The sequence below is a fragment of the Epinephelus fuscoguttatus genome, linkage group LG8 (assembly GCF_011397635.1).
Source record: "Epinephelus fuscoguttatus linkage group LG8, E.fuscoguttatus.final_Chr_v1".
NCBI lineage: Eukaryota > Metazoa > Chordata > Actinopteri > Perciformes > Serranidae > Epinephelus > Epinephelus fuscoguttatus.
In genome coordinates, this window is record NC_064759.1 from 9,365,620 (window position 1) to 9,382,320 (window position 16,701).

The following is a 16,701-nucleotide window of genomic DNA, read 5'->3' on the forward strand; positions in this document are numbered from 1 at the left end:
GGGGTATCTACCTCATTTTAGTTTAGAGGCCGCATAGAGCCCAGTTTGATCTCAAGTGGGCCAGACCAGTAAAAGCACTGCATAGTAACCTGTGAATAACAAAGCACTCAAATGTGTCCCTCTCTGTTCGTGTAAAGAAGTAACGTTACAGGTAGTAACACTGTCTGTTTTCCAGCTTTCTTTAGCTTTCCTTCCTCAAACCTGCCAAACAATTAATTTATCCTCTCTGTTCTTAGTTGTCCTGAACCACTGAAAGATGATGGGAGCAAACTGAGCACACTGGCTTCCTGTGTACCTCTGTGAAGAAATAGCAACTGGTTCATTTGGACAAACAGGAATCGTGGTGCATTTAATTGAAAAAGTGGAATTAATGACTTCTCTGCAATTTCTACACATAGCAAAGTCACTGAGTGGGCCAGTGTGGAAAAATACGACCCACAGGCCGTATGTTTGGTACCCCTGCATTAGAATATGTGGCAGGTCTGGAAGTCAAAAAATACTTAGTGAGCCTTAGTGACATAAGGACCCAACCCTGGGGATCCTGAGTCATCCAATTACCTGTGTTGATTTGAGAGGTGTGTAAGTTGACACAAATTCAACCACCTTCTCACTTCAAGGCCAAATAAACACTCTGACATAAAGCAAAGTAGAGGTGGTTCTGAATGGGTTTTTAGCAGTAAGGGGAGGAGTATTCAGATCTTTTACTCAGGCAAAAGTATGTGAATATAATAAGAAAAAATGTACTTAAGGTTTTAGAAGTTAAAGTACTCAATGTAGGAAAATGTCCTATGATGTCATGTCCATATTAGATCATCAAATTATTATTATTAGTCATGTATTAATGCAAAAGCAGGACTTTAATGTAAAAGCAGGATTTGCTGTTGTAGTTGGTTGAGGTGCAGCTCATTTTTAACTATTTTGTGATTGATTGATTATTGATTATTTTCATTATGGTTTCATCTGCTGAATATGTTCTCCATTAAATTAGTCTATTTTAAGGTTATTTTTATTGAATCGATTATTAGTTATACTTGTACATTTTTAAATAATATGTGAGCAGAAGTTAAAAAAATATATAACTAAAGCTGTAGGATAAATGTAGTGGAGTAGAAGTAGAAAAGAAAAGACTCAAGTAAGGGACTGTTCGTTACTTATGAGGGGGGGGAGGGGTGGTGCAAAACAGAGGAGGCACTTTTGAGCACTAGAAGGGACTTTTATTTTTTTAATTAAATAGGGGAGAGTAACTCAAGTTTAAATTGTTGTATTTTGTATATATTTTGAAAATATTCAGAACCCCGAAACCTGCAAATGGGTTTAAAAAGCATGTTTAAATTTAAAAAAAGCCCAAACTACACCAGTTATCATAGCCGGAAACTGTCAAAACAGAAATAATCGTTGGATTTTTCACAATTTTTATTCACATAAACAGATTAAAAAAAAAATACATGTACAATTCATAAAACATAATGGAGATGTGAAATGGAACACTATGATAAGCCACTGAAAGCTTGAGAATAGGGGCCCAGACATGAAGCAAATTGTATTTTAAAATGTGTTAATGAGCACGTCATCTAGATTTAAGAAAAGAAAGTGCATATAATACACAGTAACATCTATAACCTACAGACTAACCAAAAACCTAGAGACTAATCTAACCTAATGCTCACTACAAATGGTCCCATTGGTTTGACAGGGAAGACAACGTAAATAGAAATAAGTGGTAACAGTGTAAATGGATATGAGTGTAACTGCTTTAGAAGTCCCCAGCTGTTTAAGATGTTCATGCTTGTAGTTTTCCAGTGTTGACAGGCCTTGGACGTATGATGTACGACAAGTGCTTCCATCAGGAAATGTTATCACATCTAAGCTTACAATAGAATACAATATTTCATCAAAGTCACTTTATTTAATGTCTCATTTAAAATGTCACCAAAAAGAGGCTGTTTGCACTGACCAGAGCCTGTTAAAATAAATAAATAGATAAATAATAATTCACTCCCGCATGCACGACAAAGGCTTTTTCCAACTTTGTTTTACGTTTTTAAAGTGAAGATGGTGATATTCTGACTGCTGCTGTTGTGTACACTAAGGTTTATGTGTGCACTGTGATGTGATGTCATGCACCCATATCTGCTGAATTGCACACAGCAGAAATTAAGTACAGTCCCTAAAGTAAAAGTACCTCAAATTTGGTGACTTTGGAAACAAAACTCAAAGTATAAAATAAGTTTCAAAAATAAAAGGTATTCAACTTGACTGCTTGCTGTGTTGTTTTGGGTATATTTATAATAAGCAGAGAAATATAAGCAGAGGTGGGTAGTAACTAGTTACATTTACTCAGTTACATTTACTTGAGTAACTTTTTGGATAAATTGTACTTTTCAGAGTAGTTTTAATGCAAAATACTTTTTACTTTTACTTGAGTTATATTGTTTTAAAGCAACAATACTCTTACTTGAGTACAATATTTGGCTACTCTACCCACCTCTGAGTACTGAGTACATAATTATATATATATATGTGTGTGTGTGTGTGTGTGTGTATATATGTTTATATATATATATGTTACAGTATATATGAGAATATATTTGTGTTTTCTTGTGCCTTGATTTATGTTATGTTCGTAAAGATTTAATTTATTTTTGTTTTAGTTAAAGGGGTATCATTTAAAATACATGAATTTGCAGATTATTATTTTTGATTGATTGATTACGTTCATGTTCTTATTTTACAAATAAATCAGACGTTACTCTGTACTTGAGTATTTTTTTCACCAAATACTCTTTTACTCTTACTCAAGTAATTATTTGGATGACTACTTTTTACTTTTACTTGAGTAATATTGTTCTAAAGTATCAGTGCTCTTACTTGAGTACAATATTTGGCTACTCTACCCACCTCTGAATATAAGCAGATCTGATTTGCTGTTCAATAAACATTTTTTGTGGTTACTTACTTTTACGTAACCTGGCAACACGCGCCGACCTGTTAGCTCTCTTTGCGTACGCACTTTGCGCTGGCCAGCCGCGTACACACACAGACATCATGGCGGACGTGTTGGACCTTCATGAAGCGGGAGGCGAGGACTTTCCTATGGATGAGGATGGTGACGGTAATAATAATGCTTATATCCTGTCGAGGCAGATGCTCAACAACCCCGGCGTTCACACGATGTGTAAATATTAAGGTTTACCTGAAAATGGCCGCGGCTGTAAATGCTACAAACGCTAACTGCGTGGTAGCGGGCCTGAGAGATGCTAACAAGCTAATATGAAGCTAACAACGCACCAGAGGTTCATTCAAACCAAAGCTTTTTGTGAGCTCGCTATGTCGCAGTTAGTCCAAACTTGGAAAGCCACTTTTTCAAAACACGTTTGCTTAAATATATCTCTTAGTTTAAGGTAAAACTTTGAGCACACGCAGCGTGTTGTTAGCCACTGTTAGCATGCTATCTGAGTGCCCAACCAAAGCTAAGTTAACGGCTAACATTGGTAGCAAGATACACTAACAAAAGTGCCCAGAACTTCAAATAACATTAACGTTATTTTAGTATACATATAAAAAGTTTTGCTGTCGCTTTTGTGTTACTTTTAGGGTAACTACAGGAGTCTGTCCATATAGTTTAAATTCAGTTAAAGTAGAAGGCAGCCTGTATGTGAATGGACAGAGTTGTCACACAGAATAAAGATGTAGCAGCATGCACACATTTTGACTTGTTCATCGTTCCTCCCACAGAGAGCATCCACAAGCTGAAGGAGAAAGCCAAGAAGAGGAAAGGACGAGGCTTTGGTTCAGGTGAGATGCCAGTACTGTGATACTGGTTCATGCAATCTAACGTTATTGAAGTTTATAGTGTAATTTGGTAGGCTAGTCAGCAGTGTTGAGTCTAATATGATCCTGTGTTGCTGTTTCCAGAGGAAGGAGCCAGGTCCAGAATCAAAGATGATGCCTATGATACTGTGGAGCAGGACGGGGATGAGCCAGGCCCTCAGAGATGTAAGTGTTGTAGTTCGTGTTAAAATGCAATTTACAGGGTGTCTATGGCTCCTTAAAATGTCTTAAATTTTCTAATACAAGGCCTTAAAATGTCTCATATTGTCGCAAATTCAGATTTGATGGGTCTTAAACATTTTTACATCACATTACTGTGAAAATGTCTCCAGGCTGACAGACCCAATGATGGTTAACAATCATTGGACAGATCGAAGAGAACAATTTTGTTCACGGGATATTTCTTTGAATATTGCAGTAATAAATAGCACTTACGACAGCACTTAAACTTTAACATACTCACTTGTTGACATTTTTCCTTACTGTTCATTTTGAACTCAAATCAGTGTGTTTACCTGGAAAGAGTACTTACACAAGTGTCCTTCACATGCACACATATATGTAAAACGTGTATTTCCATTGCAGATTTGGTCTTAATTTCTTTCAAGTCACTAGTGACGTAGAAATAATAGTTAGCATGTTAGCTGTTAGCCTAGATACAGCCGTAGCGTCAGACCTGTTAAAACGTAAGTGAACGGGCATCCTTTCAAGTGCAAAGTTAGTCCACTAAACAAGCTTTTTTTCCACAAAGACCGCCTCATATCGTTAGGATAAATGTCAGAGAACATATAGAAAACGACATGTAAACGTGTTGTCTTACCTTACTGGTGTGGTGCCATGTTTGTTGTTTACCATTTAGCTAAGGCTGCAACCGGTCCCTTTCCTTGCAACAGAGGTATTCCTCTTCTGTGGGCACTGGGGTACAGCATTCACAGGTAACGTTACACCACCGAGCTCCAGAGCTAAATCCTTCCAGCAGCCATTCCTCCTCTGTCGTCCTCTAACGTTACCTGTTGTGCCTCTCTCTCTCTCTCCTCCTCCTCCGTTCTTCAATTTCATGAAGCTCTTCGTCAGTGTATTCTGGCTCAAATAAATAAGGGCGGCCATCGCCTCTTGATGTGGAAAACCTATATACTAACATTCCACATTTAGGTGGTCTTCAGAGTTGTTGTCTTACCTTACGGTGTGTTTACCGTTTACCTCTGCTTCCCAAAGCGCGGCCGAAATATCGCGAGAAGAAGCAGCGATCTCATACCGTGTCTAAAATCTCGCAGGAACAAGCAGCGATCTCATATCGTGCCTGAAATCTCGCGAGAACAAGCCGCAGCAGCTGCAAGGCAGAACCGGACAGTAGCCTGAAAGGTTCATTCATTTATTTTATGAAAGATTTATAGAATAATGGCTGACTTTTTGCCAGACTTTGACTTTGTGGAGGAGGAATTTGATTTTGCAGAGTTTGATGGCCGCCCTTATTTATTTGAGCCAGAATACACTGACGAAGAGCTTCGTGAAATTGAAGAATGGAGGAGGAGAGAGAGAGAGGCACAACAGGTAACGTTAGAGGACGACAGAGGAGGAATGGCTGCTGGAAGGATTTAGCTCTGGAGCTCGGTGGTGTAACGTTACTTGTGAAGGCTGTGCCCCAGTGCCCACAGAAGAGGAATACCTCTGTTGCAAGGAATGGGACCGGTTGCAGCCTTAGCTAAATGGTAAACAACAAACATGGCAGCACACCGGTAAGGTAAGACAACACGTTTACATGTCATTTTCTGTATGTTCTCTGACATTTATCCTAACGATATGAGGCGGTCTTTGTGGAGAAAAAGCTTGTTTAGTGAACTAACTTTGCACTGGAAATGATGCCCGTTCACTTACGTTTTAACAGGTCTGACGCTACGGCTGTATCTAGGCTAGTGGCTAACATGCTAACTATTATCTGTATGTCGCTAGTCACTTGAAACAAATTTAGGACGATAGGAGACGGGTTGAAATAAACCGAAATTTCCCTTTAACTTGGTTGTAGGCTGTAGACACCCTGAATTTAGTTCAAATGTAACATAATAGAATAAAGTCTAAGCTGCACGTTTGTCGCCCTAATGTACCCCTGTGATTTATCAAGTTGCAACCTCTTCTGTTGTTTACACATATTGTAAACTAACAGCAATTTACAATACCAATATATGAAATTCCTCTGTCACCTGTCATTGGCTTTGTTTAATCGAATTCCCATTTGTCAACAGTGCTTTAAAACTTTGGCACACATGAACAACCACCTAGATAAATATTCTGTCAGCTGTGTAAACAAAAAGATTTTTAGCCTGTCTCCCAGTTTGTAACTCTTAGACTTATCCAGGTACTCATAAATGACAAATATATGTTGTTGTAGTTCAATTTCTACATAAACAAAACACGATTTATTATAAGTTACATATGTTTTTTAATAATGCGACTTTTGTTTACTTGATATTTTCATTAACAATAACATATTTATATATTTAAGATGAGATAATCCTTTATTAGTCTGGCAGCAGGAAAATTTACCAGTATTTGTGTCGTACAAAACAACCAATGACAAACAAAAATCTTTTTTTAAATGTGTTTTATTATGTATCAGACGTTGTTTGTTTAATCCAGATAGTTGGAATAGTTATTTTTCAAAGGAGTTTTTGGACAAATGGCATCTTAACTCTGTGACTCAAATCTAATTTTACCACATAAGAGGCACAAACTGGAGCTCAGCAGGCTGTTTATTGGTTAGACCAGTGTTTATTTGTACATCTTGCATGACGAGAGCTTTATTAATCATAACTCCACTTGTGTTGTTAGTTTACAGCGTTGAAAGTGCTGCTTAGTTTATTATTTGACCCCTGATGCATTTACTTGTCTTTGTCTTGTTGCAGCTGTGGAGGGCTGGATCCTGTTTGTGACCGGTGTACATGAAGAGGCCACAGAGGAAGACATCCATGACAAGTTTTCAGAGTTTGGAGAAATTAAGAACCTGCATCTCAATCTTGACCGCAGAACAGGCTACCTCAAGGTGAGACAGATAACCACGCATCATTGGCATTGAGTTTTGAGGTGTCCTTCATTTTGTGGAAGATGTTTACAGTCAGTCGATGCAAACCTGTTACTGTTTATCTTCTATTTTTCATTGATTTGCTCTAATAGATTACTAATCTTATTCATACTCATTCAAAGCACACCTCACCTTGTTTCCAAACAATCCGATAGATGGTCAACTTATGTTAACCTTTATGTGCTGCTGTTCTTCTGCTGAATAAATGTCAGAAAGCATTCGATGGGATACAAAATGGCTCTAATATAAAATAATCAGCTTTCTTGTGGAGCTGAACAAAGTATTCTGACGTGCAGCGCAGTAGTTGGCCTGCTAAAGATGTGCTGTAATCAAGGCAAATAAGCCCATCATTGTACACTGCACACTCCATTTGTTGACTTGATTGAATATGAGCTTCATTTAAAACAAATTGCGTTTTCCTGACTAATTCTGACAACAATTGAGTCAGTCTGATGGATAATATGATTTAACATGGTTTAATTATATTTTGGTTGCTGGTTTCGCGCACACCCTCTTCCTGTGAGGTGAAGAGAGGGCTGATTGAATTAGCCTGTCATGAGTAGGAAAATCTCTGTCATTGCATCTAGATTTAAAATGAGTTAAGAAGGAAGATGTCACTTTTTCCTAAATTTTCTTTAAAAAAAATAAATAAATAAAAATAAATAAATAAAAAAAAATTAAAGATTTAAAGCACATTCAGAATCAGGGTTACTCCCAGGAAGGTTTTCAAATACAAGGAATTTGCTTTGGTGTATTGGTGCATATTATAAGCATAGTAAGACAAAATGAAATGAAAAATAAAAACAATTATTGTAAAGATCAGGAGACATGAATATAGGATAGATTAGGTTATGATAAGAATATGAAAAATGCTATAAAAATATGTACATTTGTGAATTAAAATGGAAGAGCTGTGCAGTATCTTACACTCTTTCAGTAGTGCCCTGCAATTGTTTACACAACACCTGTCAGCACAAGTCAATGATTGAACATTTTTGGTGAAACCACAAACTAGTGCACAAGTTCAAAGCTAAAACAGAAAACCATCTGATGAGCCAAATGTCTTTTTTTAATCCTTAGCTAAAATTACAGAGGGAGAAGGTCCAAGCCTAATGCAGACTGAACTAGACTCAACTCAACTCATTTAACAATTGCTGTAGTTTATCTGAATCACAGATTGTTGTGTACATGATGAATTATTTCCAAATGCAGAGAAAGTCAAGCTGAAAATATATTCTTAAAAAAATCGCATTACAATAACAGATGTTTTGTTTTCATCCTGCCTGGCTGATGTACAGAGTCATTTGTTGTGTGTACAAAAACCAAATGCACTTAATGATGATAGACTTTTTGATCCTCTTTCAATTGTGACCTGAATAAATGAATTGAATGTTTGTCAATATAAAAGATAATTTTGCAAGTCACAAAAGTTGCAGCTTGTTGCAGGTTTACCATGCCATTTAGTTTAGTGTGAAACCGCTCAGTGAACTACATCTCTCTTCTTGCCACGATATACGTTACCAACCACAGCTAACTAGCTAGGTAACTTATATATGTTCCGTGCACAAATGTAACGTTACGTTACCTGGTGTGTTTCCTTGGGTCTCATTTATAAACATTGCATACGCACAAAACAAGGCCTGAAAGAGGCGTACGCCACTTCCCACGCAAAAGTTGTGATCTGTAAAAACAGACTTGATGGGAGAAACTTTGACTCATGCTTACGAACATTTTGGAGACGGGGAAATAAGAGACGCAGATGTTGAGGTGGAAGCCTGATTGTCGACATTGTCAATTATTTTTTGGCACTGTTTTATAAATAAGACCCCTGGTGTTTTTATCAGCCAGGAAGCAAAAGAACAAGCAAGACATGTTGCTTGTGTGACGATATTCTGTTCGGAAACACACAGGCATCGTAGCTTCAGTGAGAGAAAAAATCTATGGCGTCAATTTCGCTACTTGTGTAGTCTCTCTGATTATGCATTTTCACAGTCTTACACTTGAGCAGTTTTACAACAAACTGCGACTTTCTTGACTTTCTAAATTGTCTTTTAAATTGACAGACATCTTATGTGTGATTCGTGGCGCAGTTCAAACAGGATCAAAAAATGTGTCTCTCGCTGTTAACTATTGCACATATTTTTTATGAAACAAGGTCCCATGGTGGGCCACAGGGAGGGAAGATACTTCGCCTCTCTATACAGCTAAACTTTGTCACTGCTACTTGTTATTTGCTGTTTGTGAACACACAAACGTGGTATTTTAATAGTCTAATTTTAGTTTATGTCAAATCAAAGATATCCGAGGTTTTGTAAACGTGCAGTGTTTAAATGCATCTGCTTTTCCCTTAATGCTGTATGGCACATGCCTGTAGAAACATTGACCCATAGGTGTTTGCTCTCCAGTTTAACAGTATGTGTCAGCTTTCCTCTGAGCCACTAGGTGACAGCATTGCCTTGAATATAAAGTGCGAACAAAGTGTCTTTGCCCTGTTACTGGCTCTCCATAGTCATCTCAGTCCAGCACAGAGAATGTTCCTTGTCTTTACAGGCTGTTTAAAGATTAACATATTTTAGCAACAGTCTCATTCATGTTATTGGTCATCTTTTCAAAGCTTCAGAGACATAAAATTGATAGTGTTGGTTTAGTTTTTGTGCGAGGTTGAAAATGTGTTCGTTCTAGCTCTGCTGTGTTAGCCTAAAGAATATTCATAGATCATTGAGTGAGCAGTGTCCTTGTTTTCTGTACTGTGTCGTAAATTTAAATTGTGAAAAGCCACCAAATTCCAAGGCAGTGACACGCTCTCCTGATGACTGTTCCTAGGGATATGCACTGGTGGAGTATGAGACATACAAAGAGGCCCAGGCAGCCATGGAAGGGCTCAACGGTCAGGACATGATGGGTCAGCCTATCAGTGTTGACTGGGGATTTGTCAGAGGGCCTCCCAAGAACAAGAGGAGGTGAGGGTGGTGTGTGTGTGGGAGCAGTGACTTCCCAGTAAGGGGAGTGTACTCAACAGTTTATATGTTTGTCAGTCTTTATGTTCAGAGAATATTGTACATTTTAAATATGTTATTATACCTATTGCTGCTCTGTTACCCAGCCCTTAGTGTTTGCAATGTAGGCTAGATATTTAATATATCTGTACATAAGTGGTGTGTGTGTGATCTTAACTATTTGGGTTTTTAAAATAATAGAACGTCCAATTAATATGATTTTCCTCAGTAACTGAACTGTATTTTTCTCACAGGACTGGCGGACGAAGACGCAGCAGAAGTCCAGACAGGAGGCGGCGTTGAGTTAGGCAGTGGAGGTGTCTTGTCACTTTGACAGGCAGTTATGACTCTTCTCGTCTTCTCATGAGAAACACATTTTTGTACAATATTTTTGAGACAGTTGTTTGGTATCTAGTTGTGCAATTTCAAATATTGTAGTGGGGAATTTCTTTTTTTTAAAGAGACAAATTAACAAAATATTTGGGCCTAACAGCAGCATTTTAATTTGTCTGTAAATTGCTTATGCTGCTTCGCAGTGCAACAGACGGACATCCATTCAGCTGTCAGTGAAATTATGATTTTACATTCAACACCTTAGAGGTAGTGTGTGTTCATGATTCCCTCAAAATGTTGTTTCAGTTTTCTCAATGTTACGTGCATTTTTTGCTGTGTTTTGTTTTATATTGCTTGGGGAAAATTAAACTTTTTAAAAGGTACATCTGTGCCCTGCTGTGTGATTTATTTAGCCCTGCCAATGACGTAGAGTTTACATCATCCCGGATGACCTCACCCAGGCAGTGGTGCCGCCCCAGCTATTTTATCAACTCCAAAGCACCTGTCACTCTGGACTCGGGGTGCCACACTCATAGGCTACTCGGACAAAACCCGTTGCCCTTTATTTTTCTGCAGCCAATTGGCAGGCGAATGATTTGCACTCTGTCGTCCTCATTTGGTGTTTACTCTATTGGGGAACATCAGTCAAAGACCCCAAGAGTCGCCATTGGTTCTTATACATGTCAATGAAATAGCCTCTCCTCTCTGATTGGCTGATCTCAGCGGGGGGCGGGCTCAACTCTTCGGTTGACGTTGTTGTTGTAAGTGGTGGAGAAATTACTTTGTCGCTGGTGGTCCGGTTTGGGATTTTACGCGTAGTTCCACCAGTGAAGATGCTAAAAAGTTAGGAGGTGGTGTTCTTGGAAACGTATATGCTGCTCTCAAGTCGGTACTTGCTGGAAAACTACACGGGACGATGAAAAAAACATCCGCGAGGCCGATAAAGGTAAGCAGTAAAGGGATACTCCAGCTACTAGCGTTAGCTAACGTTAGCTGCTGATTAGCCAGGCTTGAAGTAGCCACTTGCTAGCCAAACGTTACGGTTCGGTCTACTTACTGAAAAATACTAAACACTTAAATGCAATAGGAATTTATGCACACGTATAGCAGCTTTCAAAAGATGCAATTAAATAGTCTGTAACGAGAAAATAAAGTTATTAGGTTGACTGTGAACGGTGCATAAACCCCATGCGTTTGAACGCCTCAAATGCGTTTATGTAAGCATGTGTATTGTTCGTTGATATGTTGTTTCAAAGAATAGTCGTAGCCATAATAGCTGGCTGAGAGTCAACGTTTAGGACAAGCCGCCAGCAGCAGCATAACTATGCATGTATCAAGCAGGTTGGCGAGCTGAATTGGGTGCAGAACATTATATTAGCTTTAGGAGCTGTCACATAATAGCTGTGCAGGGTGAACACTGCATTGTAAAGTTGTGCTGAATGAGAAATCAGATCTATATTTAAGCTTTTATCAGTTATGTTTCTGCCTTTATAGTTATATGGTATGAGCTAGCTTTGTAATAGCTGGCAGTCACGATTCAGATTATCCGAGCCCGGTTTTTATTTAAGGTGCATGCGTGATGTAACATTTACTCAAAGCACCTGCTAGGAGAGAAATCTTTTGAGTTCACGGGTTGTATTTCCTAACTTCTAATTAAAATAACCGGTTACATGAAGCTAACGTTGACGGATCGAGTGAGTCAAGTCAGCAACGCGACATCATTTGTTCCCAGACGTTGGTGCCAGAGCTGGCTGGTCACTCGGTTCACTGTTCCCTGTGCTGGTTTTGAAACTAGGACTTGGGTTATTTGCTGTCATTTCCCACATCGACACGATTAGAGAGGCTTGCGTTACACTTTGCCTTGAATTATTCAGGTCTTGTATTTGTGGGCTCTTTTGTTTGCTGGGACAGACAGTCAACATGAAAAGTAGGACAGGGGGACCAGCTCCTCACTGCACTTGTCCCACATGGACTGTGTATGTTTTAAAAAGCCATATCCTGTTGGGAACACGCAGCAGCAAGTGGGAACCTCCACTTTTGAGGTTGATGGGATCTAACGAAGATAGGTGTTGTGAAGTGGGGAAGATGAAGTGCATCCAGCCCTCCCACCTGTACTCATTCCTCCAGTGGCAGTGCAGGGTGATGTTTGAAATGCAGCACACACAAACCACTGCCTTGCAAAGAAGACTGTTGATCAGCAGCACTGTGGAAAGTTGAATGAACTACCAGCTTAATGCTCCTAAATATGGCTGGTGGGTTTGCCTGCTCCTCCAGTCACCATGGCAGGTAATCAGGCATGATTGTATAGTTACAGTTCTGGGATCTCCATGCACTGTGAGATGTTCGTACCCCAATACTCCATGTCTGAGAAGGTGTGTGAGGCGGCGGTGTCAGGCTTCATTATGCAAGTTCTCAACACTTCAAGGAACATATTGATGCATACAGCAGCTCAGGGAACACCTCAGGCAAGTATTTTAAGCAGGATGTAGCATCCGTCCCTATGCAATTCAGACTCCAAACTAGCGGGGTGTAAAAAGAAAAATATAGTGATTATATTTAAATATTTACCAGTCAATACAGCAGGAACACTGTGTAAATAATTAGATGATTCGAGCTGGTTTATGAATGCTTGAATGGCCCTATAAGTCAGTGCACAAAACAGCCAGCAGATAAATCCATTCACAACCTGCTCCCACAGGCACAGAGCACGGCAGAGTATTTTCAAACCCTTTGTTACACTTAGTTAAAACCATTTGAATCTGTTGATCAAAATCAAAATGTGTGGCTTGGGATTTGCAGCTTATCATACAGAGATCTCCAGCAGCATTCAAATGCGCTGCGGTAAGCATTTCACAGTAGCCTTGGTTGAAAGTGATACGGAAGAGATGGGTGATGAGAATGGTAAAATGTTTCCACTGTTATCTTAAAGGAATGCTTCACCCGCTAAATTAGCATTTGTAAATTAATTCGTCATGCTGTGTTACCTTGAATTTGTGAAGAAAACTTTTTTCCCATGCATGCCTCCACGGAAAAAGACAAACATATGAATGTACTGATTGACTGGGGATCACGTTTAGCAACAGCGAACAAACTCACACACCACTTGTGCTGTATTATCCAGGTCTCATTTATCCAGTCGTATGCTCACATGCATTTTCGCAAAACAAATTTTAGTATTGGAGGCTTCGAAGAGAGAATAGATAAGTTTCTCTTTCAGTTCAGATCCAAAAAGCAAGATTGCATGTGTTTGGAAAGAACTGAGCATATGATTGGATAAATGGGATTTGGATTATACTGCATACTGCTGCAACAATTCATGAACTAGCTGTCAACTATTAAATTAATTGACAGCTAGTTTAACAGTCGGTTTATTAGTTTGAAGAGTTTTTAAGAAACAAAAAGTCAAAAATTCTCTCATTCGAGCTTCTTAAATGTGTACATCTTCTGGTTTCTTTACTCTCCTGCCACAGTAAACTGAATATGTTGCGCTTTGAAAAACAGTGGCAGACATTTTCACAATTTTCAGACGCTTTATAAACCAAACAACCAATCGATTTATCAAGAAGGTAATCAACAGATTGATTGACAATGAAAATACTCGTCGTTGTAGCCCTTATACACCTCGAATTGTGAGAGAGTTTGTTAACAAATGATTTGATACAGTTTTGCTGTTGTTAACACGTTCCCCAGTCAATCAGTAAATCAATATGTTCACTGTTTTCTATCGAGGCATGTGAGAAACACAAAGTTTTCTTCAAGGTAACATGGAATGACGAAATGATACACAAATGGTCATTTTGTGGGTGACGTATTACTTTAAATGATCAGTAATGTTTAGGCACTTGTAATGCCGAGGCTTGTCATCTTGAAGTTGCAAAATAACCAGACCTGGTGGCAGTGGAGATTATTGGCACACTGTTTTGATGTGACACATAGCAAAGTTATATGATAACACAATAGAGGGTAGAGCAGCAGTGAACCAATTTGAGTCTCACTTTATAGTCTCACAAAACAGGCAGTTGGTTTAACTTGGGAAAAGGGTCTCGTCTGGAGGTTTGTGTTACTATCTTAACTATCTCTCATATCTTTAACATGGCTCTTACAATCTGTTTATGTGCTTGGCGGCTGTGGCTGTTATGACCGCACTGGTGTATATAGTGTTTCACAGGGTAACCATGCTGCTTCAGCAGTGCAGAGGGCATGAAAATTTAAATTCGTCTCTCGCTGGGCTCTCCCAAACAGCTGCTCACTTAGTGTGTGTGTGTGTGTGTGTCCAGGATCCAGTGTCAGTTTCAGAGCCAGGCCCATTTGGCCGTGGAGGTGTTCCCATAGGATTTCTCAAACACAGTCAGATTAATAAGTAAGTAGATGAGTGCTTCTTCGGGTTAGTAGGACAAACGCATGACTTTTGTGTCAAGTGTACATGTTTCACTCAGTTTTGCAGCAGCCCAGAACAGGCTACAGATCCACGTTCCTGCTTCTTTTAAGACACTTTGCTGCTTTTATTATTGTCAGAATGAAAATATAACACGTCATAAAACTGGCACCCATACAGCCGTGCATCTGTGCTCTTATCTCTAATCGGCACTGTTCAGAAAGACGGGAGCAGATGTGATACGAAAGGGAAAACTACCTTAGTCCCCACAGTGGCACAGTGAGACGGGGATCAATAGGTGGCTTGTCTCCGCGAGCCCTCTGTGTCCAGACAGCAACTCATAAAACTCTTTGGAGCCCCACCCTCCCCTGGCTGCCAGTCTTGTGACACAGCACCCAGCCAGTGCCCAGGGCTGTTTGTGTCAGGGTGGAGAGACCTAGACCTGAGGCATCTACCTGGGGTGCCAGCAGCTGCTTGACTGTAAACATGTTGGAGATAGTAGGCCTACAATGAAGTGGATTATATCAAGATAGTTGACACGGTTGTTATCACAGTAGAAGTGCCTGTAAAGTATAGGAAGACAGATGAATCCTTATGGTACCAGTTGAGCAGCCATAATCCCATACAGTATGAGATGGCACTCCCACAAGAGACACTATGGTAATGAGAGCTTGCTGTATCAGTTACTGTACGCTTCTCTCTACGTGCAGAGCAGGGTGGGGAACTGATCATTACACTTGCCACCCGTCAAAACCTCACTGTTTTATCCGCTCTGTTAGAATTTGTGGCACATCTTGTCACACAACTGTTACATATATAATTGCCTAATTACAAAAGGACTTACATTTCAAAGTGAATAAATTACCATAGCAAATATGGCAGCAGAGGTTAATCATTTTGGGTTTTATTCCAGCGAGCAGTATTTTTCATCGTCTGTAGTGTCTGTCACATCGCTGCTTGTGACTGCTGTTGCCTTTTTCTCAATTCTGTCTGTCAGATTTGCTGTATATTATATCACACGTGAAGATTTCCTCCCTTATGTTGAAATAATTTAGCTGCACCTGCAGTATAAGGTGGGTGATTTGCCTTAAAATAATATCATGATATTTCAGGGTAGTTGTGAGGTAATAATGTTTTTAATGTCTTTTTGGTTGTTTTGGACTTAGAATAAGCTGTTGTACACCTTTCCCATAATTCCTTGCTCTATTTGTACTCAAATCTGTGAAATAAGTTTGTTGTATTGCATCTCCTTCTTCCACTGCTCATGTTACTATGGTTCAGGGTGTCTGCAGGTCCTTGAAAAGTCTCAAAATGTCTTGAAAACATCATTGAATTGTCTTAAATTTGAATTTGTGAGGTCGTAATTGCCACAGACATTTTATGTTAATTAATTGATCTATCTTTTAATGCCTTTTTGTCAAAATTAGTCGAGCTCTTCTGTGTGAAACTCCACATTTCTGATGTTACCAGTCTTTAATTCTACCACTTAACCTCATGCTGTTGTTTTACTTTATACTAGCTAATCTGTTGGCAAAATCTAACCTAACACACTCTTATAATTAATTCCTCCATAAAATCTACCTCTACAGAACCACATACATACTTAACTTTATACTTAACTGCAATGCTTGAGTAAGAAGAAGATGATTTGTCCAAAAATCACTCTTAAACTTGGTTAAAAATGATCGTTAAAGGTCTTAAAATAATTAAATTTAAGTGTCTGATATATATAGAGACCCTGATGGTTTCTTGTTGGACCTTATTTATATCTGAACCCTTTCCACACCTTCACTTTCCATTTTGGTAGCAATGTTACTTTGCTATCAGTAGGAATTGTTGTTGCTGCTGCTTTATGGAGTCATAAAGTAATATAAGGAATTGCAATATCATGATATCATTATATTTTTATTGCATAAAAATAGATTGTCTGTGATGTGTTTCTTTAAAAATAATGTGGTGTTTGCAAAACTAGTCTTATAGCTGATAAATTAATTGAATCCAGCCTAAAATGACCCAACTTTGTAGTGAAGTGACTTTGGGGTCTAAGTCATAGTAGCTGGTTGTTTTGAAAACAGACGGAGGCTCTAGAG

At 39.0% G+C, this 16,701-nt stretch overlaps 2 protein-coding genes across 5 annotated transcripts in view; both read left to right on the forward strand.

The window, feature by feature from the left end:
• The first annotated feature begins 2,973 nt into the window (after positions 1-2,973).
• rbm8a (RNA binding motif protein 8A) lies at positions 2,974-10,619 on the forward strand. The gene is made up of 6 exons (XM_049582954.1): positions 2,974-3,112; positions 3,736-3,795; positions 3,916-3,996; positions 6,732-6,868; positions 9,731-9,867; positions 10,158-10,619. Exons 1-6 carry the CDS (start codon positions 3,046-3,048, stop codon positions 10,204-10,206), a joined length of 531 nt encoding a protein of 176 aa, XP_049438911.1. The 5' UTR covers positions 2,974-3,045; the 3' UTR covers positions 10,207-10,619.
• A 350-nt stretch (positions 10,620-10,969) lies between these two features.
• The window catches only part of otud7b (OTU deubiquitinase 7B), a 48,784-nt gene continuing 43,052 nt past the window's right edge, over positions 10,970-16,701 (forward strand). For 3 of the 4 annotated variants that reach the window (XM_049582910.1, XM_049582912.1, XM_049582913.1), the window contains exon 1: positions 10,970-11,182. The gene's annotated coding sequence lies outside the window, so the exon portion shown is untranslated. The remainder of the gene's footprint in view (positions 11,183-16,701) is intronic. The other variant, XM_049582914.1, reaches the window with a different exon arrangement.